At 42.9% G+C, this 27,219-nt stretch overlaps 2 protein-coding genes across 8 annotated transcripts in view; both read right to left on the bottom strand.

Annotated features, from left to right (window-relative positions):
- Nucleotides 1-1,374, bottom strand: part of Spg11 (SPG11 vesicle trafficking associated, spatacsin) — a 90,094-nt gene extending 88,720 nt beyond the window's left edge. Inside the window, exon 1 of one of the 2 annotated variants that reach the window (XR_010047993.1) lies at nt 920-1,374. Coding sequence is in view for 1 of the 2 variants with exons in the window: in XM_013158655.3 (XP_013014109.2) it covers nt 920-1,335 (416 nt within the window). In the remaining variant the exon portion in view is untranslated. The remainder of the gene's footprint in view (nt 1-919) is intronic. The other variant, XM_013158655.3, reaches the window with a different exon arrangement.
- Nucleotides 1,375-2,256: 882 nt separating this feature from the next.
- On the bottom strand, nt 2,257-12,815 carry Patl2 (PAT1 homolog 2). Of its 6 annotated transcripts, none has more exons than XM_063250126.1 (16): nt 12,752-12,815; nt 12,479-12,569; nt 11,730-11,905; nt 10,956-11,036; nt 9,917-10,026; nt 9,406-9,498; nt 9,109-9,250; nt 7,609-7,726; nt 7,414-7,511; nt 7,014-7,067; nt 6,779-6,912; nt 6,157-6,316; nt 5,109-5,249; nt 4,089-4,186; nt 3,382-3,553; nt 2,257-2,491 (listed from the first exon to the last, which is right to left on the bottom strand). In XM_063250126.1, the coding sequence occupies exons 1-15, from the start codon at nt 12,785-12,787 to the stop codon at nt 3,400-3,402; spliced, it is 1,686 nt and encodes a 561-aa protein (XP_063106196.1). In that variant the 5' UTR covers nt 12,788-12,815; the 3' UTR covers nt 2,257-2,491; nt 3,382-3,399. The 6 variants fall into 6 exon arrangements, with proteins under 6 accessions (XP_063106196.1, XP_063106194.1, XP_063106195.1 ...); XM_063250124.1 differs by having other exon boundaries at nt 12,655-12,789; XM_063250125.1 differs by having other exon boundaries at nt 12,697-12,785.
- Nucleotides 12,816-27,219: the final 14,404 nt, after the last annotated feature.

Raw genomic sequence — 27,219 nt, 5'->3', positions numbered from 1 at the left:
TTTTCATAAATACCCGATTTCTGACTGTTTACATTGACAATCTGGAAAACCTAAATATCAGCTATAGAAAAGCTTAGATAAACTAAAATAGTATCTAAAAGGCAAACACCATTGTAACACCATTAAAATCATAAGCACATGAACTAACCTTGCTACCTGGAAAGACAGTTCATTTTAGATGAAAAGAACAAAATACATAATCTGCAAAAACTGCAATAATATAAAAGACATATTTTGAGAAAAGTAGGAAAGCATTTTATTTTCTTGTATTGTATTTGTGGTACCGAGAATCGAACTCGGGACCTTGTGCTTACCAGGCAAATGCTTATACCACTCAGAGCTCTAAGGTATTTTAATTGAATTAAAGTTCAGCTCAATTCAAATTAAAAAGTCAAAAGGCAGCCCTGTTGGCTCTCCTCGCCTCTAATTTGATGAACTGGAATATGAATAACCGATTATATCGTTTATGTCTTATCTCCTCTGATAAGTTCTCAAACACCTGCAGAATCTCTCATACAGACAGAAAAGATACTGCTGTTCTCTCTGTCCACTCTACTGGGATTGATACTTGATACAACTGAACAACTTCATGCAGATTCTTATTCCTACCAACCAGACATCAATAATAAAGTCAAGACGACTTAAATTAGTCAGAACCCAAGTCGGCACCTTTAACTGAACAAAGTGGGGAGAGTCCTCGCTGGGTGACAATATGTGCTGAAAGAACGAAGCGATCAAGCACGGTTTGCGAGGTCTGGAGAGGGGCGGGTCGCGCAGGTCGCAGCAGGCGAGTGTGGAGGCGTGGCCAGGTCCCAGGCCCCCTCGGACTGTCGCCCGTCTCCCCCACGCCACACCCGGAGGGCGCAGCAGGTTGAGGCTGCGGACTCCACCTAGCCGCCCAGCTTCCCGCCGCACTTACTGCTGGTAGGGGCCCTCGAGACAGCAGCAGCCCCCGCCCCGGCCGCCGGGCATCAAGGAAAGCACTTGAAGGCTGCCCGCACACGTCAGACTCCCGAGGGCCTCCTGCTCTCTGTGCAGCTGCGCCCGGGGGCCCAGCAGCCTCGTCGCCTCTGCGGGCACCGGCACCAGCAGCATAGGTAGGACACACTCCGTGGCCTCTGCGAAGCAGCTCCTGCCGGGCACTCGCTCGGCCGCAGCCATGTCTGCCTTGCCCGCCCCTCCTGGAGCCACAGCCTCCAGCGCATGCGCAATGCTGCGAGCGGCGCCGGCGCTGCCTCGTGACTCCCACCGGAAGCGCCCGGTGTGTCTGCTCAGTCTCGTTCCCGGGAAAGGCGGCGGGTACCCAGCTACTCCAAAGCAACAGCTGCCCCTCATTCCGACTGGTTACTTAGGAGTACGTGAAGGACGAGTTTAGCTGTTATTCTTCTGTGTGGTTGCCATTTGCCTTCCTAGCTCAACCACCTTTTTTGTGGAACCTGGCTCCTGCATCTTAGCTTCTTCCTATGTAGTTCACAGGCCATCGGGTGGTGCCACTTCCTCGGTAGTAAGAACCAAGCCTCACAGTATTGATCCATCATTGAACTGAGAGCTGGGCATACAGCTCAAGCGACACTAGATCCTGCCTGGCAAGCCTAAGATTGAGAGTTTGATCCCTGGGCCAAAAAAAAAGCGGGGGGCGGGGGGGGGGTTGAACTGAATGTTGAGGTCAAATAATATCCATTGTAACAAGCAAAGGGACGGAATAGATAAGTAGAGATTACAGAGCTCTTGTTTCCTTATTTTTGCTTTTCTCAGAAGTGTTTTAACACATTCTACCTTCCATTTGGAACGTTTCAGCTTAATGTAATGTCTAGTAATAGGCCACAGACCAGCACTCCCAAGTCCCCTCCACTCCATCACTGTAACCACCCATTTTCCCCATAATAGTTATCACTACTTAACAGTTTGTCAGTGCGTGTCCAACCAGAAAGTAAACTTCAAAAGATCAGGGGCTTTCTGTTGCTCTTTACATTGCTTCTTGTCTAAAAAGCTGCCTGTTTCATGAAAGGCTTTGACTGCAATTTGTTGATGGATATAACCTTGTTTGTCAAAAAATGAAACCAAACATTTCCTATCCTGAGGAGAGATACTTATATCCAGTCCTCAGGGCTATTTATATAAAAACATTGAAGCACAGTCCCAGGTTAAACTTTTGTTTAGGATAGACAAGCTTGACCCTTACAAAGATTTAATACAGTCACTCATAGAAAGATGCTGTTCATTATAGCTTCAAAACTTAGAAATTTAAACGCATCATTTGATTACCTTTTTAATTGTCTTTTAATCCCCCCCTTATTTGTAGGAACATTTATATTTTAACAAAAGAAATGAAAATATTTGCAGCAGTCTTCCAGTATCTTGAGGCATGAGCAATAACTTCAGATTGTCTGGATTGCAGTAGAGAGCTCAAACAGCTTCATGTCTGAGAATTTAACTTCCTACATACCGGAAGAAGTATCCCAGAACAGACTGACCAGTGGATCAGACAGCCCTATGAAGAGAATAGGTGTTAAATAACACATACAAAATGGAGTTGTTGCAGTTAACTAAAACCTGACTGTAGGTGGTAAAACTTGAGGACAGTAGACCTCTATGTTGCTCATCCTTCTATTCTGAAATAGTTCCTTGCTAATTTTTGAATGAAAGAATCAAATCAGCTCTTGCCCTCCATATGACTGCAAATGACCAAAAGAGATCTAAAATTAAAAGGTTTGAGTGAATAAATTCTTTTTGTTATTTTTTGCCTTTTTGAGACAGAGTTTCACTATACAGTTCAGGCTGACTTTGAACTCATTATGTAGTCCTGGCTGGCCTCATAATGAATGATCTTCCTGCCTCAGCCTCCCAAGTGCTGGGATTACAGTTGTACGCCACCATACTGGCTATAAATTTTTTTTCTTGGTACTGGGTATTGAACTCACAACCTTGTGCTTGCCAGGCAGGCACTGTGCCTCTGAGCTAAATTTCCAGCCCTTATAAATTCTTGAATGAATAATTCACTTTTTCAAATCAAGCATTTCCCTCAGTAGGACTATACATGACAAATAAGGTTTAAAATAAAAAAGTTCAGCTGCAGAAACAGGTTGTAGGGTTCCAACTTGGGTCAGATTACTCAGTAAATGCCAGTGTCTTGAACTCTTTGAAAGGATGTTATCCTCTATATTCTTAGTTTAACTTTGAGATGGGGCTAAATTCCTATGTCTCAAAGCTGGGCAGCTTAAACCATCTGTGGTATGTGCATGACTGTTCCAGTTCTATGACCAGTGTACAAACTGCCTGATGGGACAATCATGCATGTACCGCAGATGCTTCAAGCCAGCAGGAACCCATTAGAGCAGTGAAAGAGAGATTCTGGATTGGGCTTGAACAATGGGCTGTGACCTTCATTCTGCCATCAAGTTACTCCATCCTGGCCTCAAGCTGCTGAACCAATTGTTTGTCCAAGTGGTGACAGAACAGGGAAAGCAGGTTGCTGGGGAAGTCCAAGGGTTCTGCGAGAGAGGCTGTAGGCAATCGAGCTATCTCCCAGCCAATCAGAACTACCATGTCTGTCCTGGAGAGCAGAAAAGAAACACAGCCAGAGTCTTTGTATTTATGAAAGAAACAGACTTAGGCTAAGGTTCAGTATTCCCACTACTACTATCACAACCGCCAAACCAAAGATAGTAAAAGAAAAATTGCACATTTGGTATGTGCCAGACAGTGCTTAAACTTTACATATCTTCTTTTCTACTTAATCTTAACTCCCAGGGATCAGTACTATCATCTCTACATAAACAGACTAAGAAGTAAAATAACTTGCCCCAGGTTGTATAGTTTGGCAAGTGACAGAGATAGAACTTGCGGTCTGTGACTCTCAGCCTTACCCTTTTAATTATGGTTACACTGATTCCCATGGAAGGAAGACCAGCACACTGGGGTACTATTAAAAACAAAACAAAACAAAACAAAACAAAACCAGACATGACCCTGCTACTTTTGGGCCTAATCATCTCCCTAATAGTGGAAATGCCACTCAGGAAATCTCTCACCTGGCTCACATCCCAGGAATATTTCAAAAACTATTGACAGGGCCTTTATGGTCTTACCAAGCTGTGTGGTCTCTGTTGGGTTCCTTCAGGGAAGAATCCAGGGATATCAGCTGCTCCCCATGACTCAGCAGGGCATAGAGCAAAGATATTCCAAACTGCAAGTAATATACATAGTTCAGGACAAAATGAATTCACCATAGGCATTTAGCTCTGGTATCTTTCTAACTAAAGGACAGATTAACTTATAGATGGAGACCAATACCCACAGGAACTGTCAGATTTTACATTGGCTAGCCAAAGAACTCACACTGACCCAAAGGAATCACTGCTCTGAAGTTTCCACAGACCTGTCTTTGAGAGCTGATTAAATGCACCCTCCTGAACTTTCACCCAGGAATCAGTGTATAGATGAAGTGTAAATCCAGAATTGGATGTAGGGTAGTCTATGGACCCCATTTTAAGAAGCATAGTAGGCAAAGATTTTCAATGTGGGGTCATAAGATCATACACCAGAATGTTGGAACTTTTACATCTAGAGCCATATCATTTTAAACTTTATTGTATTTGCTGTATACCTATTATTACAGTGTTATATATTTTTATAAACATAGTATGGTTCAGAATTTCTTACTACAAGTCCTACAAATAAAAAATTGGAGACCTCTGCTATAGAGGTTTACACCAGCAGCAGCATTGGAGAACTTGTTTCAAGAGCAAATTCAGCTGGACATGGTGGCCAATCCCTGTAGTCCCAGTACTCTGGGGGACTGAGGCAAGAGGATCACAACTTTGAGCCACCCTGGGCAACTTAGTGAGACTTTGTTTCAATATAAAAATAAGAGGTAGGGGCATAGCTCAGTGTAAAGGCTCATGTTTCGGTCCCCAGTACTTCATGATGACCCTTTGGGTGTAGGACCAAGGAACTGGTGTCTCGTAAGCTCTCTAGGTGATCCTACACTCACAAGAGGATTGAAAGCATTACAGAAGGTAAGATTTGTGGAGAGGTAAGAACTTTCCCTTACTTATTCTCTACTAGAAACCATCCATGGGAAGAGCAAAATCTCCCAGATGTGCTACCTGGTTCTGAAGTACCACACTGACTGGGTGCTCTGAGGAGCCAGGGGGTAGCAGCATTAAGCCCTGCAGTCCTTGGAGGAGTTCGTGGAAGGTCAGATGACTGATACATTTTCCCAGAGGCTTGAATAACATATGTAGGGCCTGCAAAAAGGTCAAAAAGCTCTTCTTCTAAAGTGCACGGCAACTTCACTTCCTCCTGCCTTGCCTGTAGTCACTTCCATTTTTAGGAACTACTTTGGGCTTTTTGCCACAACCTGCACAGCCAGTGGGGTCCTGATGAGGGGTAATGGGAGATGAAAAAACTATAGACACATACTAAAAGGAAAGCAGGGGCCGGGTGGGACCTGACCTGTCTGATCATGAGGCAGTGACAGCCCAGTATGCTCTGCCTATGTATACAGGGTAAAAAGCAGAGAAGCGCATAACAGTGAAAAGTGCAAGGTCTCTATGTTTCACTGAGGACAATGAAAGCGAAGCATCCTCTAAGCTCTCTGTGCTGTAGTTTATGGAGAAGAACACCAAGGCCTGACACCTGCTGGACTGGCCTTGCTCTAGTCCCAACAACTCGTTCACATGGCTCACCTCTGGGGCTCCGTGTTCCCGGGGCTGGCCTTGCTGTAGCCTTGAATGAGTGGTCAGTCTCCAGCTCAGCTGCTCCCCACAGCCTTTTCCTAGTCAGGTTACTTCCTGGACTTTATTCCAATTACTCTTCATCTCCTAACTCAGAGTCCTTCAGGCCTCCCCTGTTCTATGGCGCCTTCCCAAAGGGCTCAACACCTGGGGGGTTGTGCTTGTTTTCTCCCAAACCTTCACAGCACAAATCTGTGCAACCACACACCTATTTTATTTTGCTCATCATGCTTGATGATCTACTCTTTATGTAGTAGTTTGTTCTGTAACTAAATTCATCACTTGAGAGTGGTGAGACTGGCCCCACTCCTGTCAGGCAGGCACTTTTTTGGCAATTCTAGGGGATAGAGAATGGAGGGGAGGCAAGACCTTTAACACATTCAGAAGGCCATCTTTTCCTACACTGAATTCATGGTACCTGGTCGGTCACATCTCTCCGGACCAAGAAGGGCAGATGGTGGGTAATAACCAGAAGAAGGCTAACAGCCTGATCAGGCAGCAGAAAAGGCAACAGCCGGGCCACCAGGGTTTTCCCCTTCTTCACAGAGAGCACCTGCAAGAAGCTATCTGCTGCTTCCCTGCAGGGGGAGACAAGAGAGCATTTTCAGAGCTTAGAACGCAAAAGAGGGCCATAAACCAGGCCTGGTGGCGTATTCCTGTAATCCCTGCACGCTGGGAGACTGAAGCAGGAGGATCATATGTTTGAGCACAGCCTCGGTAACCCAGTAAGACCCTGTCTCAAAACAATACCAAGGGTCAGGATGGGCTGGGGATTTAGCTCAGCAGCTTAAGTGCCTTCCTGGCAAGTGGCATTTGTGAGTTTGATCCTCAGTACCAACAAAACAAACCAAAACAAAACAAAAAAACCAACAAAGGGTCAGGATGTAGCTTAGTGGCAGAGCACCCCTGCGTTTGATTCCCAGTTCAGGGAGAGGGAGGGAGGACAGAGAGACAGAGACAGAAGGCTACATGCTAGGAAGGAGGGAGAGCAGCAAGACCAATAATTGGCTGCTGCCGTCCTGGTTCTCCCCCTCACTCACTCCAGCTTGTTCTCTTCCTGGGTCTTTAAGGCCTGGAAAAGCTTCTCAACCTGGTTGGTCTGCTGCTCAGAGTTGCAGGACTGTGGAAGCCCATCCTTCTGGCCCTCCTCTATCTCTAGTAACTGCAGGAACATCTGGGAATTTGAGGGTGGAGAAAGAAGAAAGAGGCAGTTTTGAGCATGCTCCCATTCTCAAAGGTAACTCAGGAACTCCTCCCCGAGAAAACCTATCTCACCTTCTCAATCCTGCATAATACCCAAAGCTTCTGACTGCATGCAGCTGCTGGATCCTAGGAAAAGAGAGTCTATGGGCAGGGCATGGTGGTGCATTACCTGTAATCCCAGCACTTGGGATGCTGAGGCAGGAGCATCACTATGAGTTCAAGGCCAGCCTGAACTACAGAGAAAAACTCTCTCAAAAAAAGAAAAAAAAAGTCTCTGGCCGCTAAACCACAACCCCACAGCAGCAGCCCAGGCTTCATATTAGCTAAACATTGGGCTGGAAAGACTAGACATAAAGTCATGGTCTTGCTGCTTCTTCACTCTTAGGTTGTAATCTGAACCCAAATAAGGTTTCTAGACCTTTCTTTGGGATAGGGGAGAGAAAGAAAAGTTCTGGGAAGGTAATGTTCCTACCTGCTCTTGAGTTCCATGAGATACAGCGTCAATAGCTCGGCGAGGACTAAAACATGTTGATACAGCTACTTGGCCCAGGGAACCCTCAATTCGAACCACTGTAAGTGAGGAGTTAGGAGGGATACATTACTCTTCCCTTTCCACCGCCGTCCACCCAGAGGTCCACTCCTCATCAATAGATCAGCCCAGTCCTACCCGACTCATAAGCCTCTGCCTTCTGAATGTAAGGTGTCACCAACATAGGAGACTGAACTCTGTTCTTTTGTCCAAGTAGTTCTTCATCTGCCTTCTTCTCTAGTTTCTGATAATATTTCTGAGAAACCAAGAACAGGAAAAAAAAATCTATGTTCATCTTCTGAATTAAGAATTTAGACTCTTAGTATAACCTCTTAACACATCCTCTCCCATAGCAATCATTCTGGAAATGATCCCGGCACCTCAGCCTTCCTAGCAGCAATTCTAAAGAGTTAAGCTCTGTGTCACCCGTTTGGAGAGATTCTCATACCAAGTACTTGACAAGCTAGGTAACAGTACAAGGTCCAGTGACAGGGCAGAGAACAAAGTGTATAGCGCCATGAAGGTCATCTGGGTCAGCATCTGCAAGCGTATAACATTCTTTGTTCCAAGCAAATGCATTACACAGCATCTGTCCTCCTCCTCACTCTGATCTGATGACCTGCCTGCCCTTTCCTAAACCAGAACTTATTTGACAACCTGAGGCCCATACACAGCTCAACGTCCAGAACTAGCACTACAGGTGCATTTGTCAGTTGGCTTCTGAACCAGTTTTATAAACTTGTGGGTTTGCTCAGTGGCTCTCACATCTTAAAACAAGTGAACAAATTCTACAAATAACTAAAAACCATTATGAGTTAAAAAAAAAGAAAAAGAAAGAAAGAAAAAGAAAAGAATAGGCCTTTCCATTTAGGAGCAATCCCAAAAAAAGCGAGAGTGCAAAACTTACACTTTCAGTGATCCTGGCAGAAAGAGGAGGATTTTTTAATTGGTGGAAAGAAAAGAAAGTAACGTAAATGAAAAGGAGGTAAAGGTGGAACATTGGTAGGAAGCTCATGGATGTTTGGTAACCCATGGAGAAAACATACACCCCATAAATAAAAGGAAGAGAAGCGGCAGGGGGCAAAATGTCTGCCAGCATTTGTTTAATTCAACAAATTGAATCTCACCAAGATCCCTGTTCACGTATTTATATTGAATTTTGCTATTTTGAGACAAGGTCTTGTTTTGTAGCTCAGACTGGCCTAGAACTCATGCCAGTCTCCTGCCTCAGCTTCCTAAGAGCTGGAATTATAGGAATGCATTACCACACTTGGCAAGATTCCTGTGTTTCAGATGTAAAAAAAAAAAATGGGTGAATGTTTGCAGCAAGATATTTCTAAGCCTCACAAAAGTGTACAAACTTGGGAAAGTTCATACTTCTAAGGTGAATAGGGAAATTTCTCAGCAAAGCCCAAGTGTTCAGGAAATTGCAAATAATCCCATTTGGCTGAAGGGTAGGCTAGAAAGGAAAGAACTTGAGATGCCAACCCTAGAAATGATTCTTGGCTTGTAGTGCTTATCTCTCCCACCTGAAGAGATGCAGACTTTGTGTGTTGAAGAGAGGATCAGAAAAGATTCCAAAAATCTCACCTTCTTTGGCCCCCAAATTCAAAGCTGATGCAGTTACCAGGGACTCACCTGGTAGTAGTAATCATTCAGATGGGGGTTCTCACTCTGCAGCTGAACCATCTGCACTTTTATCACCCAGTCCTTCTCTTTTCGGGTCATGAGGTTAGCATAGGGGTCCTGCTGCTGAAGCCAAGTCTTCTTGCCTGGGGGACTTCAAGCCAGGAGGAACATTCCTTTAGGCCTAGTCACCCCTGCCACAGTGGGAGAGTGCGGTTCTAGACAGTGGCACCGGAAGATGCATGGTCTCTAGAGTGCACCCAGCCTGCAGACAGGCTCCTTTGAACCTGCTTGTCCTTGTGGCTTTACCTTGGTGTTTGGCTCTGTTGCTTCTGTTGCTGCTGTTGCTCCTGCTGCTGCTGCAAGATCCTTTGGTGCTGAGGGTGGAGCTGGGTCAAATGACTGAAAAAGAATCTTCAACTGGGAGGATGAAAGCTCTCTGCTCCCCTGCCCCTCCTGAGTAATTTCCAGTGGACATCCAACGGCTTCCTAGTTGTTTACCCTTCCCCCAACAGAAAAGAACATTTCTAACTCCCTATCAAGATATATTTTCCTGCAATTTGGCTGTAGAAAATCTGACAACAGAGGCAAACTTTGGCCTGGTTGTCAGTTGTGTCATGCTAGCCAACTCCAAATTTCTTCATCTGGGAGGGAGGAGAGATTGTACTATATTTCGAATTTCTGTATTTGGTTTATCCAAGTATTTTTCTGTGGTAGCTGTTAGAGTGACCCCACACTTTCTCAGCCATCACCTCCTGCAACCTCTAGAAAGAACTAAGCTTGTCCTGTCACTGTAATCCCTGGCCCCCAGAACCAGTACCTGAACCTAGAGGGCCACGAGGTCAGTGGGTTGCAGAAGAGAGATGGATCTAGCAGGGGCTGTTGAGGTTCAAAAGGCTGAGGCAGAGAGCCAGTGCTGGGAAACATAGGCTGGAAAGGAAGTGGCCACAGGCAGTACAGGGCTGAGAGGCATCCACAGGTGGGGGCCCATCTGCCAAGAGCAGCTGCTCCGGGTCAGCGTCTCTGCGGCCTCTATGTGCTCACCTTTTCCCTTGAGAACAACCCCCTCCCCCAACATTTTGTTGTGCTGGGGATCCTTCAAGTTAGCTGTGAGTGCATCAGGTGGTGGTTCCTGGCTTTTTAAAGAGGCCACCCTTAAATATACTCGCACAGCTCTAGGGAGCTGCTCTGCAACGGAACATAAATAAAGGCCAGGGCTAGGAACTGGAAGAGAAGCATTTCTCACGTGACCACTACCAGCCACCATGTGTGCACAGTGTGACCTTGTGGCTGACACCCACCGCCTCTTACAAGTCAGGTCATACATTCCTGACAGCGTGGGGGTTTGTGTGCTTCCCAACATCACAGTTATCCTCTAAGTCTTCTCCCATGCTCTGTGTCTTTAGCCACCAAAGCAGCACTCTCTGTTCCGAGTCACCTGAAGCCCTCACTGAAGCAGTTCTAGTTCTTCCTGTAGCCATCTCCTGGTCTCTGAGTCCTGCCCTTCATGTCCCCATTATACAGTTCATTGAGGGTAATTGCTCTCGTCAACCCTAAATTTAGTGCTGCTCATCTGCTGAAACCTTTCATAGGCTAGGAATGGTCTCTCATTTTTCTATATGAATGGTCAGTTGTCCCAGGACCACTCAGTTCATCTGCACTCATGGCTGGGCACACAATCTGCTATTTACCAAGCTCCTCTCTATGTTGGGGCAGCTCCCAGCCCCACTCCTCATTTGGGGTGCTTATCTCCAGAGCAGAGAGAAGGGTAGAGTGGACATGATGGCAGAACACTCAGCATGCTCAGGGGTGAAATCCTCTTCACCACCCAGGCAGCTCCTCCCAAGGAGCAGACTCACCTGGCACAGAAAGTGCACGGAGGCAGGAGACATCCCCAGCGCACCAGGGATCTTGGCTCCAGGAGAGCTGAATAGACCTCTCTGGAAGAGAAAAGAGGAAAACAGGCTCAAATGTGCTGTCTTCTACATTCACTCGGGTCCACAGGGACATAGGAAGAGACATAATGCCAGCCATTTCAATGGGACAGTGGCAATCTGGCCTTTTTCATATTCAAAAGACACCTGGGCCAGGATCCTGCTTTCCCCGTAAAAGCAAGACTAGTATCTTAGAAGAGGCTGAGGGAAAGTCTGAGCCACCCCATTTCCACATGGTAGTCCTCGTCTCTTTCTGCTGGTTATGGACACTAACCAAACACAGGGACTCAGGTAAACATGCCTCATGGTAGCAGAATCACCACCCATTGGAGAGTGCACAGCCAGGCTAAGCCCTGGATTTTTTTCTTTGTTTCCGCTTTTTCAAGACAGGGCCTCACTGTGCAGCCCAGGCTGGCCTTGAACTCTCAGCAATATTCTGTCTTACCCTCCCAAGTGCTGAGATTATAGGCATGTGCCACCACACCTGTCTAGGCCTGTTTTTAAAATGAAGACGACATCAGAGACTGGTGGCACCAAGAGGGAAAAGGGAGAGGGAGTCCCTAACTCAGGCTCAAACCTGAAACAGAAAATGTTAAATTCAGAAGCTTAGCAGCGGCAGAGGAGAGGGTAAGCAAGTTGCACCACAGTCTCAGCTGTGAACAGTTGGGGCTGACCCTTTCCCCACCTCCTGCTTGGCACCTGGGTATAATGGGTGGCCTCCAGTACAGCTGGATCCCCAAGATCATTCTCTTCTCCATCTGGGTCTGGGACCAAATCTGGATCTAAATCCTCCTTTGCCGCCTTGTGTTTCTCTTCCTCTTCCTTAGGAGTCGAGGAGCCACAGAACTTGCCTGGCCTTCGGTGTAAGCGTGGGCCTGTGGAGGAAGAAACGGGCTCAGTGTGACGAGTATGGGCTAGAGTGGCTGCTACTCAGTAATTTCTGTTTTTTAGTCATCTCTAGAAGTATCTTTGACCACTACCTCCATTCTAAGGGTTCTCAGCTCCCTACCTCCCCGTACCTCAAACCATCCCCCCACTAAAGCAAACAACCTAACAGGTGCCAAGGTTCACTTGTCACACTGCCTCTTTGATGACTCACGAGGGCCTCCCAGGTTTTTCTCCAGCTGTTCTCCTCCACCACACAACCTCTTCGGTTGTCTTTTTAATTGAACAAGTGCAAGCTGCTCTGATTCAATTTAACCCTGTGTCCCAGATACATTACACGTATCTTCCTCGAACAGTCATGCCAGGCTGCCAGAGCTGTTGTAATTTTACTATGTGAGTAAGGAAAAAAAGTCTATTAATGTGATTTCAAGTCATCCAGTGTGATGTGGCCAGCAAGTGGAAAAGTTTGGAATCGCTTCCACTAACTTCTGGGTGCCCCAGTTTATGCTTATACACACTAGCAGGCCTCTGTATCTGTAACTTTTTGGCCCACTTGGTTATACCTTCAAGACATTTCATCTTGGTAGGCTGGCAGGCTTCTTTTGGGTCTGTGTCCTCCACTGAATAAATACTGTCAGCATCTAGAAGGTAAACCTGGGGCAGGGAAGAGACTCGGGTAAACAGCCACCCTTAAATATACCCGCACAGCTCTAGGGAGCTGCTCTGCAACGGAACATACATAAAGGCCAGGGCTAGGAACTGGAAGAGAAGCATTTCTCACATGACCACTACCAGCCACCATCTGTGCACAGTGTGACCTTGTGGCTGACACCCACCGCCTGATTGTTGCCATCCTTGCTTAGGGAAGCCATGGCACTCTGGGCCAGGGCCTGGTTGCTGCTCTCAGCTTTAAGGAGGCCCAACTCCTCCCCACCCTCACTGTTAAAGGGCCAACATCCCCCAACCACTGTTATCCACATCCTTCATTGGAAATTTGAGATTGCATTCCACTTAATCTCTAGGTTTTGCTCCAAGAAAACTAGATAGGGAAGCTCTATGTACACTTTGATGAGAGTGCTTAATGACCCCAGTGCCTGTATCTTCGGGGAAGTCTACTTCAGGCACTTTGAAGTCTGTCTTGTGCAACTGACACTGGGTTGTGTGAGTTTAAGTCTCCTACCCACTTCACTGAGAAAGGACTCTTCTGAATTTAGAATCTAGATCTTTAAGGTAAATTCACTTTTTTCTTGAAGTAATACAATTTTATCTCTTCTTGGCTGCTCTAATGGAAAACTGGTCCAGAAGCTCAGGAGAAAAACAAATTATCAACCACAGAACAACTAGTTGCCACTGCTGCTTGTAAACAAAACAAAGACACATCTGAGTTTATCTAATCCCTTAGTGACCTCATCCTATTTCATTGTGGGCCCACATCCTGTCGGCAGTTGACATACATATGACTTTGTAGCATTTCTGCATAAAAAGTAAGTCAACTCCTCCATATCAGAAATTAAAATAGAAGCTTACTGTCACAGTTATAAGACCATGATTTTGGTATTTCTAAAGGAAAACATTATTTCAACTGCAGCAAAAATTTAAGTAGCTTGATAGTGAAAAATATTTAAAAATATTTGAATTGAGCTTAGGGCTTTTTAAAAAAAATTAAGTTTAAAGGGGCTGGAGATTTGGCTCAGCGGTATAAGCAGCTGCCTGACAAGTGCGAGGTTGTGGGTTTGATGCATGGTATCAAAAAAAAAAAAGTTACCGGTGTATTTTAGGTATACATAATAATCACATTCATCACAGGGAATTTGTACCTGTGCAGGACATATCTTGATTCCTTTTTTTTCCCCATTCTACTCCCCTCCTTTTAACCCGACTCCCTCCCTATTTACAAATGCTGTGTTTCCATTTCTTCCTTCTTTTCTTGTTTATTTTTCTTTTCCTTTCCTTCTTTCCCCCCTCTGTCCCCCCCCCCCACCATTCCCTTTTCCATTTGAACATTGTCTTCAGTTTAGTCCTTTTTTTTTCTGGTACTGGGAGTCAAACTCATGACCTTGTGCTTGCCAGGCAGGTGCTGTGCTGTTGAGTTTTATCCCCAGCCTCTTTTGCTAATTGTATTCAGTTGTTTATTCCAAGAACTTCTAAATAATTTACTTTGGCATTATGGAGAAAAGCACCAAATGTGAATTTCAGTGTCCCAGGAGGGATTCATTTAGGCGTTTTGAGAGACTACCTCTTAGGGAGAAACAATTCCCACATGAACATTTTCATTCTGAAGGATCTGCCTGTAGGTAGCAGTACCAAAGTGAGTAGATCTGTAATCACAGCACTCTGGGAGCTGAGGCAGAAATATCACAAATTCAAGCCCAGCTTGGGCAGCTTACCAAGGCCTTGCCTCAAAATAAAAAATTAGAAAAGGGCTGAAGCTGTATTCAGTGCAAAGGTCCTGGGTTCAATCCTCAGTACCAAGGAAAGAAAAACATTTCTAGCAGGCAGTGTGCTGTTCACTGTGCCACAAGCAAAATGAAACCACAAAGGAAGAGTGGTTTTAACTGTAAGGTGATTTTCAGATGCTTTATTATATTTCTAATTTTAACATTGTAATTAGTTAAATGGAAGAACAAACTCAGCTCAAGCTTCAGCTCCCGCAGGAAACCTTCTTAGAGACCATCCTTTCTTACAGACTGAGTGATTAGCTGCCCTTTTTATGCGCCCTTTTTCTCATTGTGTCCACCAACTTCTAGTAATTTGGTTTTCTTTTAGATAAAGATTACTATTTCAAAATAATTTATGTAATTCTCCCCATTTTGCCTTACCCTTGCCTCTACTTGAATATGCAGAGTGTGTGTGTGTGTGTGAGTATGTGTGTATGTGAGTGTGTGTGTGTGTGTGTGTGTGTGTGTGTATGACTGGTCATTGAATCCAGAGCTCCACATATGCTAGGCAAGTGCCCACCCCTGAGCAACATCTCCAGTCTCGCAGGTCCACCTCTGTATTTGTCATCCTATGGCCTGTGGAAGAGCAGGAATGTGTCTTCTTTGTGCCCCCAGAACTTACCCCAGTATCTATGAGAACTGAAATGACAAATAGTGGTAGCCCGGCGTGTTGGTGCACGTTTAAACTCAGGATCACAGTAAGTGCAAAGCCGACCTGGGCTACACAGTGAGGGTAAGGTGAACCTGAACTACATGCTGAGCCCCTGCCTCAAAAAAAGAGAAAAAAGAAAAATAGTGGTGTTTCCTTTCAAAAACTTCTTCATACAGGGGTTCGTTGCTAGTGTGACAGTGGCTAGAATCAAAATGCAGTCACTGTGACACACGCTAACTAAAATAAAATGACGCCTGGGAGATAATAAGGGAAGGAACCTCATACCTGATAATAAGAACTGTTACAGCTAAAGCCACAACCTTATACAAAGTAGACCATAACCTTACACAGAAACCACTTCTCCAAGGACAGTTATCCAAAAATTGCCTGTAAATTACTATACTTTTTATTGATTCTGGTAGACAAAGATTACTATTTCAAAATAGCTTATGTAATTCTCTTCATTTTGCCTTACCCTTGCCTTTGCTTCCTTGAATATGCAGTTTCCTGTGGCATACATATTCCCATTGCAATGCTACTTTTGAATAAATTTATTATATTTGAAAAATCTCTATTGAGGTCAACACCAATCACCTGAATGTGTCCTAGTCCCTGCTCACCTTCCACATTGTTAATAAGGACATTTCACTCTCTCTCCCTCACTTTTTTTTTTTGAGACAGAGTTCCTATGTAATTCAGGCTGGCCTTGAATTCACTATGTAGCCCATTCTGGCCTTGAACCCATTGGCAATCCTCCTAGGAATACAGGCATGTGCCATCGTGCCTGGCCTTGTCTCCAAGAACATTTCTAAGAAAATCAATTTCATGATATTTAAGCTATAGTCATAAAAGAAAAAAAAAGATTTGATTTTAAAAAGTAAAGTCAGGGGGCTGGGGATTTAGCTCAGCGGCATAAGCACCTGCCTTGCAAGCAGGCGGTCATGAGTTCGATCCCCAGTACCGGTAAAAAAAAAAAAAAAAAAAAAAGTAAAGTCAATGTGCCAAAGTAAATTCTAGATGGACGATAGAGTAAAGAGACAATAAACAGTATTGGAAAACAAGATTTGCCAGCTACTCCTTTGACAAAGAACTAATGTCTAGAATGTACAAACAACAGAAAAATACTAGGTTCCCCAAACTGAAAGACCTAATAAAAAATGAGCATCTGAACTAGACACTACTCAGAAGAGGTATGAATGGCCAATAAATATATGAAACAATGTGCAACATCTCTGACCATTAAAGAAATGCAAATTAAAACAATACTGAATTCTTTCTTACTCCTGAAAGAATGGCGACTGGTATCACAGGAAATCACAGAATAAATGCTGAGGAGGGGGAGCTTCCGTATTGTTGGCAGGATTGTTAAGTAGTACAATCACTATGGAAATCAGTAATCAAAAAACTAAAAGTAGAAATTGCATTCATTCCATCTATTCCACTTCTAGGAATTCTCCCCAAAGAGTTAAAGACATCGTATCACAGTGATGTATACCTGCCGGGGACCATGATTGCAAATACACATAGTATCTGTGCGAGGCTCTCCATACTCCGCTTGTCTTGTGGGTCAGTCCCAGTCAATGAGATTATACCCAGGTGTGGGGATGGATCTTGACTCGTTTTTTTATTTTTTCTGTTTTAAAGAGAATTTTTAAAAAACCAATAAAAACAATTCAGAATTTCAAAGCAAGATGATAAGAAATTAACAATGGTCATTATAGTGCATATTATCTTCAAAATAACTGGTCAGATTACAAAGTAATTTGGTCAGATGTAAAATTGATCAAACAATATAAGCACTAACTGTTCCTTTCAATGAACTAATAGAATGAGTAGTACAATTATCTTAGCTGTGTTGTATGTACACCTATACACATATATAAATTTTTTCTGCTTTCACCCATCTTAGTTGTTCTTTCCTTTTGAGCAGTTTCTTTCCTTTTATAATATTTGTTGTACCTTTCAGACTTTATTTACTCTTTCACTTTCTTACACTAGGGAGACAATATGATGATCAGATGCACAAGTCTGATTTATTTCACGTATGACTATGGTCTCTAGTTGCATCCATTTATCTGTAAATGTCTCAAGTTTATCTTTCTTTACAGCTGAGTGGTATTCCGTTGTATAAAAGTACCACATCTTCTTTATTCATTCCTCCTTTGATGGGGCTTTTTTTCTTTATGATGTTAAATTTTGCTCATTCTACCACAGTGTCTGCGCTGTTTCAGGAAAAACACCCACTTCCCTTCACCATTGTCCTTGACTCAGATGTAATGAATAAATACCAAGGGGCTGGGTGCCTCATGGCCTTTTGTTCCTAGAGCGGAACTGGTGGTCCCAGATTCCTGCTATGCACTTGTCCACTTTCTCTGGCTCTTTCTTTCCTTTCTCATCATGCACTGAAACCCAGGCAGCAGATTGGAACCCACTGCAGGGGTCTCCAGTAACTGGCACTGTGGGAGGGTCTCTAATTACTGGCACCCGACATAGCCTGAACCCATGGAAGACTCACCTGCTGGAGACTTACTAAACGTTTTAAAATGGTGTTTGGATCTCACATGATGTCTGACGCAGAGCTAAGTGATTTTGACATGAGTAATAATCTCTGAGTAATAATCTTGCTGGGACTAAAACAGAAAGGGTAATTTCTTTAAAAGGAAATTTTTTTACTACTGGGCAATCTCATTCTTCAACGTCTCTCTCTTTAAAAATCTTTTTTTTTTTTAAAGAGAGAAAGAAAAAAATTTGAAGAACAAGTAGAAAAAAAGTAGAATACAGAATTGAAAAAAAATTAACGTCATAAAATTGCTAGTTGATACGTATTGTCATCTTACTAATAGTTGTCTATTATACTTTTTGGATGCCATTATTCTGTCAGTTCTTCTTATTTTTTTACCCTAGAGAGACAATGTGATATTTACTAATGTGAATCTTATTTGTTTCACTAATGGTATTTAAAAATCTTTTTTAAAAAATACAATCTTTTTTAAAGAACATAAACCACACAGTGCCAGCTTGCAGCATCATTAACATACTCCAGCGGTTAATTAATTAGGTACAATCTTTGGTTCCTGTGGGTAGAAACTTTAGACATTTAAGTTGTGACAAAAATTTTTTTAAAAGGAGAGCTCACAGCAGAGGAGAAACTTTCTCCTGAGATCGTCACAGCTTGGAGCTTGCTTGGTAAAATCTGCTTTAGAGTTGTTAAGTACTAGTACCGTCCAAGTTCCTGTTTTAAAATGGGAATAGGGAGGAAAAAAAAATTTTTTTTAAAAAGCCCCTCACTGTGCTGCAGGCTTGCAGGGTGGGGGGACACCCCCAGAGCCATGGGAAGCCTGTGACACTCCTCAGCCTGTGCCTCAGACTAAAGAGAAAACGTCCTCAACTTGCTAGTCTGCACACCAGCGGGCTGCTGTTATTCCTCCAGGGTGGTTAAAAACGATCTTAATAATCAAATTCAGCTTGTTCCAGGACATTGGGTGTTTGGTTTTAAACCGCAGTATCTTCATCTCAGGGTGTGGTCACAGGCCCCACCTCAGGCACGAGAGCAGCCTGCGCCTTGTGCTGGCTCACGCAGCCGCACCTTCGGCCCACTGGGCGCCCACTTGCGGGCCCTTTCTCCGTAGTGCGCACACGCAGCCCCCTGCTTTCACATCATTAACCGGCAGCAAGAACTGAACGATCGACTACCAGGACCGGGCACTAGAAGTGAAACTGTGTGGGTTGCTAGTGTGGGCGGAGCTAAGGGTGGGGCACAGGATCTGTGCCCTGAGGAACGTGGCGAAAACTGAAAGCAGTGGCGGTGTCAGAGCGGCTTCTCCCTCCCTGCCTGTCTCCCCAAGGCTGGGGCCTGGTGGCCTGCACCATAGTCCCAGCTAGGAAGGAGGCTGAGGCTGGAGAAGCGCTTAGTCTAAGCAATGCTTCCTTCTTTAGAATCACTGTTAATGTAAAGAAAAATACTGAGTATGATGCAGTTGTTCTGTAAGAAAAGAACTGGTTAAAATGCCTTCATGTTGAGACTTTCTTTGCACTAAAGAAATAATCCTTACTTGTGTTCAAGTAACACTTCACACTGTCATTAGTGTTAGCCATCAGTGACACTTAACACTTCCAATAACAATGTAAATGTGAGCCACGGGTAAGGAGCTCCTTAAGTATGATATCTCTTACAGGAAATAAATGAAAAATTTTAAACTACCCATGTTTACCCATCTTTTTCTCTGTGACCTAAAACAGATGAGGCAAGAGCTAGAAAAGTGTTCAGATGTTCCAAATAAGTACATGAAAGTCTTTAGAGGACTCGCTCAGACCTGTAAACTAGGTTACAGAGATACTATGTTACAATGCGTGTTTTCTGAGAGTGTTTAAACAGTGTCCAGCGCTGCTACAGAAGTGACTGGATAGAGAAACCAAGATGTTGTTTTATGGTGACAGACATTTTCTTTCAGACTCAGACACTGCCTTTCTCTTGTGCAGCAGATACTTGGGATAGGAGGCTCAGTTAAGCAAACATGAGGTCACTAGTCAAATGACAGTGTTTTTTTTTGTTGTTGTTGTTGTTTTTTTAACAAAACCTTATATAGTGTATATGCTATATATGTGCCATTACAGTTAGAGATGCTTAGGTATTAAACAACCAGTTTCACAAATCTCTTCAATGACATCCCATTAAAGGAAAATAAATTAGATAAAAGCTTCTTATACCAAGATAGAGAGGATTGACTAAAAAGGCTGTTTTACAACAAAATGGAGAATTAAGTGTGTTACAAAAACAAAACAACAGCAAAGAAACAAAACCATCATGATTGTCATGCTAAAATACTGTGTATGCCTTCTGATTTCAAGTTTTCCTTATAAATTGTACTGTTGTCTGTTAACACTCTACGGGATTCAATTAGAACATCAATGGTTGGTAAGAACAGTCTTTTGGCTATAGTTTATATTTTAAAATGCTTGATATCCAGATAAAATTATAATAATTAAGCTCACTGCTCCCACATCAATGTTATTATCACTGATCTCTTCTGGGTGTTCAACAACTGAGGTTGGAGACCAAAGCTAGAAAGGTAACTGGTCTTAGAGGATTGCCAGTGTTTTGGCTGAAGCCCTCCAAAGTCAACAAGGACCCAGGACATGAGAAAACCTCTGCTGTGATAGCCTGCAACTCTGGTGAGTCTTCCTGACCAGAGAAATTGATGGATCACAGAGGATGGAAATCGACAATGTATAGTGAGCCTACTGGGAGTCACCAGGAGAGAAAAGTCTTCCATGCTTTCATGGAAAACAACTGGCCTAGCAAAAGCTATGACTCAGCCTGATAGCTAACAGACAGAAGAACTCTATATGTGGTTCCAAGGTAAATACTGAGGAGACTTAACTGACTTTGATAGATAGCAAGAGGTTTCTTTAAGTAATACAGGTCTCACTTCAACTTGGTTTTGAATATCTAACAGCAAAGTATAACCAAAAGATATGTAAAACAATGTCATAATAATAAACTAGATATAGGAAGGGGCTCCAATCACTAAACCCTTCTGGCAGTTTCCAGTTACCAGTAATTAACCACTGGTATGGGTTGTTAATAATAAATTACAATAAAATGTGTCTCCCCTTATATCACCCTTCTCAGCTCAAAGCAATTAAGAATGAATCTATGCTTATTCCCCACCAGTTAGGGATACTTCTTCAGATGGGGAATATATAGATAGCTCAGTTATTTAGACCTGCATACTCACTTTTCTTTAAAAATGTAATTACAAAGATGAAAAGGAGGATGCACAACTGGATCTTGCTATTGTTACCTTCAATTTTGTCTTAAATGTTATAAACCTGGTTGCAGAGTGTAAATACCCTCCAGCAGAACTTCATTGGCAAAAGGACAGATGTGAGGAGCACACCTAGGGCTCAAGCCCTACAGAAGGATATCCAGACAGGAAAGTGGGATGGCCCAGTGCAGTTAATAACATGGGGTCAAGGGTAGGCTTGTGCGTTAACAGACAGGGAACACCATTATGGCTGCCCTCCACCATTTCACCTGTGGACCAAGGATAGAGGAGGAGCCCAGCCCCATGGCAGAGCCTATTTTCGTCCCATCCTCCAGTGAGAGCATTCTCTTGAGGAAAGCCCACAACCACAAGTACTGAGATCCACACAGGCTACAAAACCAATGTCATGGAGATAAATAAAAAAGACAATGCAAAACACTCACATTGTTTGTTCCTGTGATAGCCATCATATCCTATATGCTATTTCAATTGCTGTAATATATAAAAAAAAAAAGGAGGAAATATTGGGGACCATGTATGACAGGCAGCCACTAAATACCTGAGCAAGTCCTATGCCCCACTTTTCCATAAAAGTTCTGGATTTAGGCTCCATGTAGAAAGTCCATTCTTCAGATTCCCCCCTTGGGGAAACCTTAGCCTGTTTCTTTCTTCTCCTTATTTCCAATAAAAACTTTCCAACTTCTTCCTTTCTGTTCCCAACTTCGTTCTTTGACGTTGTGTGACTATAAGCTTGGTTTGTACGGAATTAACCATTTCAGCTGTTCTTAGGACAAGCACTTCCAGACCCAGTCCACTTTAAAAGCCATTCACATTGGCCTGGTGTCTCAAGTTGGAAGTGAGACTGCCCTTCGTGGCTTGAGTTTAAACTTCCCAGGGGTTTTTAATGCTGCTCATACCCTTTCTGCACCAGTCTCTTGTGGCTTCCTCCTACACAGTCACTGTGTTAGTGTGATCCCAGAAACTCTGAAGTATAGCTGTTCTGTAGCTCAGTCTTAGTTAACCCTTCTCAAATGGCTCCTGATTATGCTCTCTTGTATATGACAGGTGTTGCTCTGAGTTTCTTCTCCAACCTGTCATGTGGAGTCATGTTTGAAGTAAAACCTCATGCTGATTTTGCAATTTACAGTAACTATAGGCTTTTCTTGAAACTCGGGCTGTTGACCCAGTCTGTTGTTTCTCCTTGGAGTTGCTGACCCTCTCTGGCTTACTTTGTGTTAGTGGAGACAGATTTCCCACCCTTGGGAGCCAGGCTTAGCTTTCTAAACTGTTTCCTTCTTTTCTCTCCATTGTGCTCCATCTTTCCAGCTTCTCTGTAGCTTCTAGTTTTCTAGTCAGCTCCCTCCCAACTGCTGGAGATCTACAGTATGCACCCACAAAGCTGGGGTTCAGAATTCACAGCTTCAGTCATTCATGGATTTTCCCTTAGAACTAACAAACAATTATCTGTGGAAATCTCAGTTGTTTTTGGTGGGATGTTTGCAACTAGCCAATCCAAAAGTGTTATTCAGTTCTCCTTGCCGCTGATTGGTTGCTTCCCTGTAACCCATCTCCAGCCAGCATTCCTGCCTCTTAAGAGGTTGCTGTACCACGTGTAACTATGTCTAGTGTTCTCGATTTTGTTCTTCTTAGGGCCCTAAAATGCTGCCTGTACTTTCTAAGACTTTATTAATACAATATTTTATTAAATTAAAATGACTATAGGAGACATAGAATACTTAGGGTTTAAATTATAAAAATATGCATTTTAGGCATTTTCTAATCATATCTGAAATTCTAATTTGAAATTCTAATCTGAAATTCTAATCATATCTGAAACCCAATTTGTGGGTGCTCTAGGATCCCTGTGAATTTTGGGATTCCACTGTACTTATTTTCTTCCTTACCAAAGTTGTTTTCCAGTTGTCTCAATTTTAGATACTGGAGAGGCCATATTTTGCTGTCAGTCTTTACTCTGCCATTTTTACCCCCGTTGTAATTTTTTTTTCTTAACATACTAGTTGATTTTTTTTTTTTTCTTTTTTATCGGTACTGGGGATTGAACTCACGACTGTCTGCTTGCAAGGCAGGCGCTTATGCCGCTGAGCTAAATCCCCAGCCCCCATACTAGTTGATTTTAATAGCTAACATATGCTTTAAAAAATTTTAAAATTGGGCCAGGGATATAGTTCATCAGTATAGCGCCTGCCTGGCAAGCATAAGGTCGTGAGTTTGATTCCTGATAACAAAAAGAGTTAAGTACCTGTTTGCCCTATGTAATACATTTTTTTTTTTTTAGTCTTTTTTCATTTTTATCGGTACCAGGGATCAAACTCACGACTGCCTGCTTGCAAGGCAGGTGCTTATGCCGCTGAGCTAAATCCCCAGTACCTGTAATACATTTTTATTCTTTTATTATTTCCTTTTCTTCTCCATTATCCTCCTTCCTTTTTTTTTTTTTTTTTTTTTTTTTTGAGATAGGGTCTCACTATGTAGTTCAGGCTACCTTTGAACTCACTATGTAACCCAAACTGCCCTTGAACTCTTGGCGATCTTCCTCAGCCTGCCTGAATGCTGAGATTACAGGTGTGCACCACCATGCCCAGCTCTGCCTCTGTCTTTTGATTTCCTTCCCACTTGAGAAAAATCTATCTCCCTACTTCCTATTATTACTGGATTTTAGGGTGCTGGAGTCTCCTTCTAGAGGTGGTTTCTAGGTTCTTTCTATCCTGAGCAAAGAACTGGTCAAGGCAAATGCAAACAAGAGCAAGGCTTTACATTTATATGGTAGGAAAAGAAACAGGCTTTTCAAAGTGAATTTTGACCATGTAAAAATAAGAAAACAAGTATATCCTACTACATGAGGATACACCACTGTACAATACAGAACACAGTTGCAAAAAGCCCACGATGGACTGTCTTTTTGTATATCCCACTCTTCAGGCTGACATTAGGTCTAGGGCATCCCACCCACTACTGCTCGGACTCTCAGAAGAAGCCCACATGCAGGCTTTGGTAACTGTTCTGTGCTTTTGTCTAGGATCTTGCAGGTAATGGGTCACATCTGCTTCCCCAATCAGCTGTTGTCACGTCCTAATCTCCTATTTCAGAGTCATGTGCTCTAATGAGAAAAAAGTAAACCATCGCTAATGAAGGTAGCATTCTCTGACTAGTCCCAGGTGCATGGGCACATGTGTCCTGGATTTCTGTGATGCTCACTTTGTCCCATCAGCCGGCCACACCTTAATCTACTGCCTCACTGTATAGATCTCTATTGTTATACAAATATAGTGTCGATATCATAAGGTTAAATGAAAAAGCGATTTAAAAAGAAATATATACAAAATGATTCTCTCTTTCTCTCTGTCTCTCTCTTTCTCTGTTTCTCACTATATACAGAGTCCGCCAAAAAAAAAAATATATATATATATACATGCACTTTAGGAAAAGAAAAATAGTATAATGTTTTTTCAATAGATGGTGTTACCCTCATATGCGGCATCCTAGAGAATGTCGTATTTCACAGAAAACCCACTACACTTCTGGCCCTTAGAGAAGAAACTGAAAGTGTATGTGCAAGCAACCTTAGTGACCAAGTTACCCAACCAGCAATTCGCTATACTGATAAATCTCTATAAGCTAATGGCCACCGCTTTGAGCACCTTTTATAATTGTAGAGGCCAAAGGTAACTTGTATTAATCTCATGTCATGGTGTCTCAGTAAACTTCATATGAAAATATTTATACAAGTTTTTCTTTTCCTGAAGTGTGTATACATTTTTGGCAAGTTATCTATCTAATATATATATGTGCATATATTAATTCTGGCTATAATATACCAATGTACTAGCAACAATTATCTTGGTAGGTAGACTACTAACAGGTGATCTTAATTTTTTGATTCTCATCTATAGTGTTTGAAATTTTCACTATGGCTATGAATTTTATAACTTGAAAAAAACCCAAAGCTGTGTGTAAGAGCACTTTAAAATAGCCAACAAAAAATACCAAAAGATGCTGGGGATATGGCTTGGTGGTAGAGTGCTTGCCTGGCATGCGGAAGGCCCTGGTTTTGATCCACTACACCACAACAAAACAAACATCAAACAACAACAGCAAGTCCGATGGACAGGTAACTAGGAAAAACCCCAAGAAAGCCCAGCTTTGATGGCACTGTGTCACAGTCTAAAGTTCACATTCTTTTCCTTGGTACCGAAGTCTTCTGCACACTCCTCCCTAATGCCTCCAGGTAAAGTTAGTTGCCTGGTATGGTAACATATTTATAAATCCATAAACTAAAGTTCATGTGCTTCTCAGGGAGAAAATTTCCCAGTGCCAGGCTAGTGCCTAGTGGCTAGCAGGCACTCAGTTAAAAACTGTGTAAAGATTGTAATTAAGATATCCAATTTTAGATATTTGGCCAGAACATCCATGACTCAGTTTCTTCAGAAGTGCAGTCAGACACTTTCTTGTGTTGTATGTCTCACTACTTTGGACTGATTGACATAGGAATTACATTTCTTTTAGAGACAAACATAACCCCTCTGTCTCAGCAGATAGAAGATCTAGTCCCCTATGATGCTATTGCTGTTAGTAAATCTATTTGATTCTGAAGGATGGCAATATTCTGGGAAAGTTCATCTAGGCATCAAGTTCTTAGGTAGCTGTTGATGATAGGAAAAAGATGTGATTGGCTTTAAGGTTTTGCATAAGTAATTACTGTTCATTCTCTCTATGAGGCCGTTTTTGAGTCATCCAGCAGAATCCCAAGAGAATCAGGGAAAAATCAAAAGAGGTCATGTTATAACTTGGGACAAGAACTTCAAGTGTAGTGAACAACAGAGTAGCAAGTCTAGCCACACGGTTTACTTGGAGGAGCAAAACATTTTACTTACCTGGTCAACAAGTTGTTTGGTGCTTTCTTTTCTGAAAAGAGCTTGAAGGTGTCTGTTGGTTCCCAAGTCTATAACATTTGTCTTTCTTTCTTTTCCTTTCTTTTTTAAATTTTTTATTTTTTAGACTTTTTGACACAAGGTCTCACTATGCAGTTCAGGCTGGCCTTGAGCTTGCTTTGTAGCCCAGGCTGGTCTTGAACTTGCAACGATCCTCCTGCCTTAACCTTCCTAGTGCTGGGATTACAGGGGTGCTCCACCGTGCCTGGCTGGTGTTTTCTTTCTTTCGTTCTTTCTTCCTTCCTACCTTTCTGTTGTGGGTACTGGGTTTTACCCTGGAGAGATAAGTCTAACTACTCTCTTTACCTTCATGACAGAAGGAGTGGTTAGAAGGGTTGTGTAAGGACTTTTTTATTTGGAAGTGGTTGGTCTTGGGGCCTACTCTCTTTCTACATGCCTGACTGTATGAGCATGTTAGACCAGAAAGGCATATTTGAACTCAGTGTATACATTGACCCTCTTGTCCTGGGCAAGTTGGGGAGCTCAAGTGAGGATAATAAGTTCTGTCTTTTGGGCAGAGGTCCCAGGAGGTTGATCTCTTGCTTCAGTGACCTGGATAGGACTATGACATAACCTGCTCTCTGAATGCCATCTATTATGAAACTGCTGTCAGCAAACCATGTGCTAGCCAGCCTAGCCCCTGTTCCCTCAGGTTGGGTTGCTGGCATAATTTGAGGCAATGGTTTATTCCCATTTATGTTCTCTTAGTTGGGAGGAAAGTGGCTGGGTATAGACTGGTATAGACTGAAGAGAGACATCTGGGTTTTTCATAACGATGGCCTGATATGTAGTGAGCCTTTCTCCAGTCATCGTCAAATGTCCCTGGAGCTCTGAAAGAGACTTCTTTACCTATTATGGGATTTGAACCAAGAGCTTTTGTCCTGCATTTATTTTAGAAACCTTCTGAGTGGTTTAGTGAGTGTCATAGTGAGTGTTGCTGAAAGACAGGTAGCCCAGTCCCATCTCACTTCATCTGGTCACTTGGAAAAGTAGATGATTGGTTGGGTTTCTTGGTCCAGATACTGAGTTAGCATTCCTATGGCTACTCCGTGTTTTTCAGTCATAAAGAAAGAAAAGGGATTAATTAGGTCTGGGGTTCCTAATGCAGGGATCTGCATCAGGGACCATTTAGGGCCTTAAGAGCCTCTTGAACGCTGCTGTCTATTTCAAGGATTTAGCTTCTGGTCTTTGGATTCCCTTATACAGTAAGTCCTTAATGTATGAATGAGTTCCATTCTAGGCGAACATAAGTTGGATTCATTCAGAAGTCTGACAAAGTGAGTTTTATATGAACCCTGTGAAAGGTCACAATCTGAATGTTCATAAATCAGGAACTACTTTATAAAAGCTTGGATACTACTCAAAAATGGGGTATCCATCTCTAATAGATCCCCACCATTCCCAAGAAAGTCCTCAGCTGCTGTTTAAATCTGGGGAACTCAGATGGCCAATTGCCTTTGTTCTCCTGGAGAACAGTTATTTTTGTCCTGGAGTTAA

This window comes from Cavia porcellus, unplaced genomic scaffold (assembly GCF_034190915.1).
Source record: "Cavia porcellus strain 051 isolate PalLab524CR breed Dunkin Hartley unplaced genomic scaffold, mCavPor4.1 scaffold_6, whole genome shotgun sequence".
Taxonomy (NCBI): Eukaryota; Metazoa; Chordata; class Mammalia; order Rodentia; family Caviidae; genus Cavia; species Cavia porcellus.
The sequence above is the reverse complement of the archived record's forward strand: the minus strand, read 5'-3'. Positions and strand labels throughout refer to the sequence as shown.

Bases quoted from the DNA above. Each gene is read 5' to 3' on its own strand.
- Patl2 (XM_063250124.1), bottom strand. From the start codon at position 12,768: ATGGCAACAATCAGGCGGTGGGTGTCAGCCACAAGGTCACACTGTGCA. The intron at 12,570-12,654 runs GTATGTTCCGTT...TCCCTGCCCCAG, and splicing joins TTCCTAGCCCTGGCCTTTAT to GTTTACCTTCTAGATGCTGA. The intron at 11,037-11,729 runs GTGCCAAGCAGG...TTTCTCTTCCAG, and splicing joins AGGCCACCCATTATACCCAG to AGAGGTCTATTCAGCTCTCC.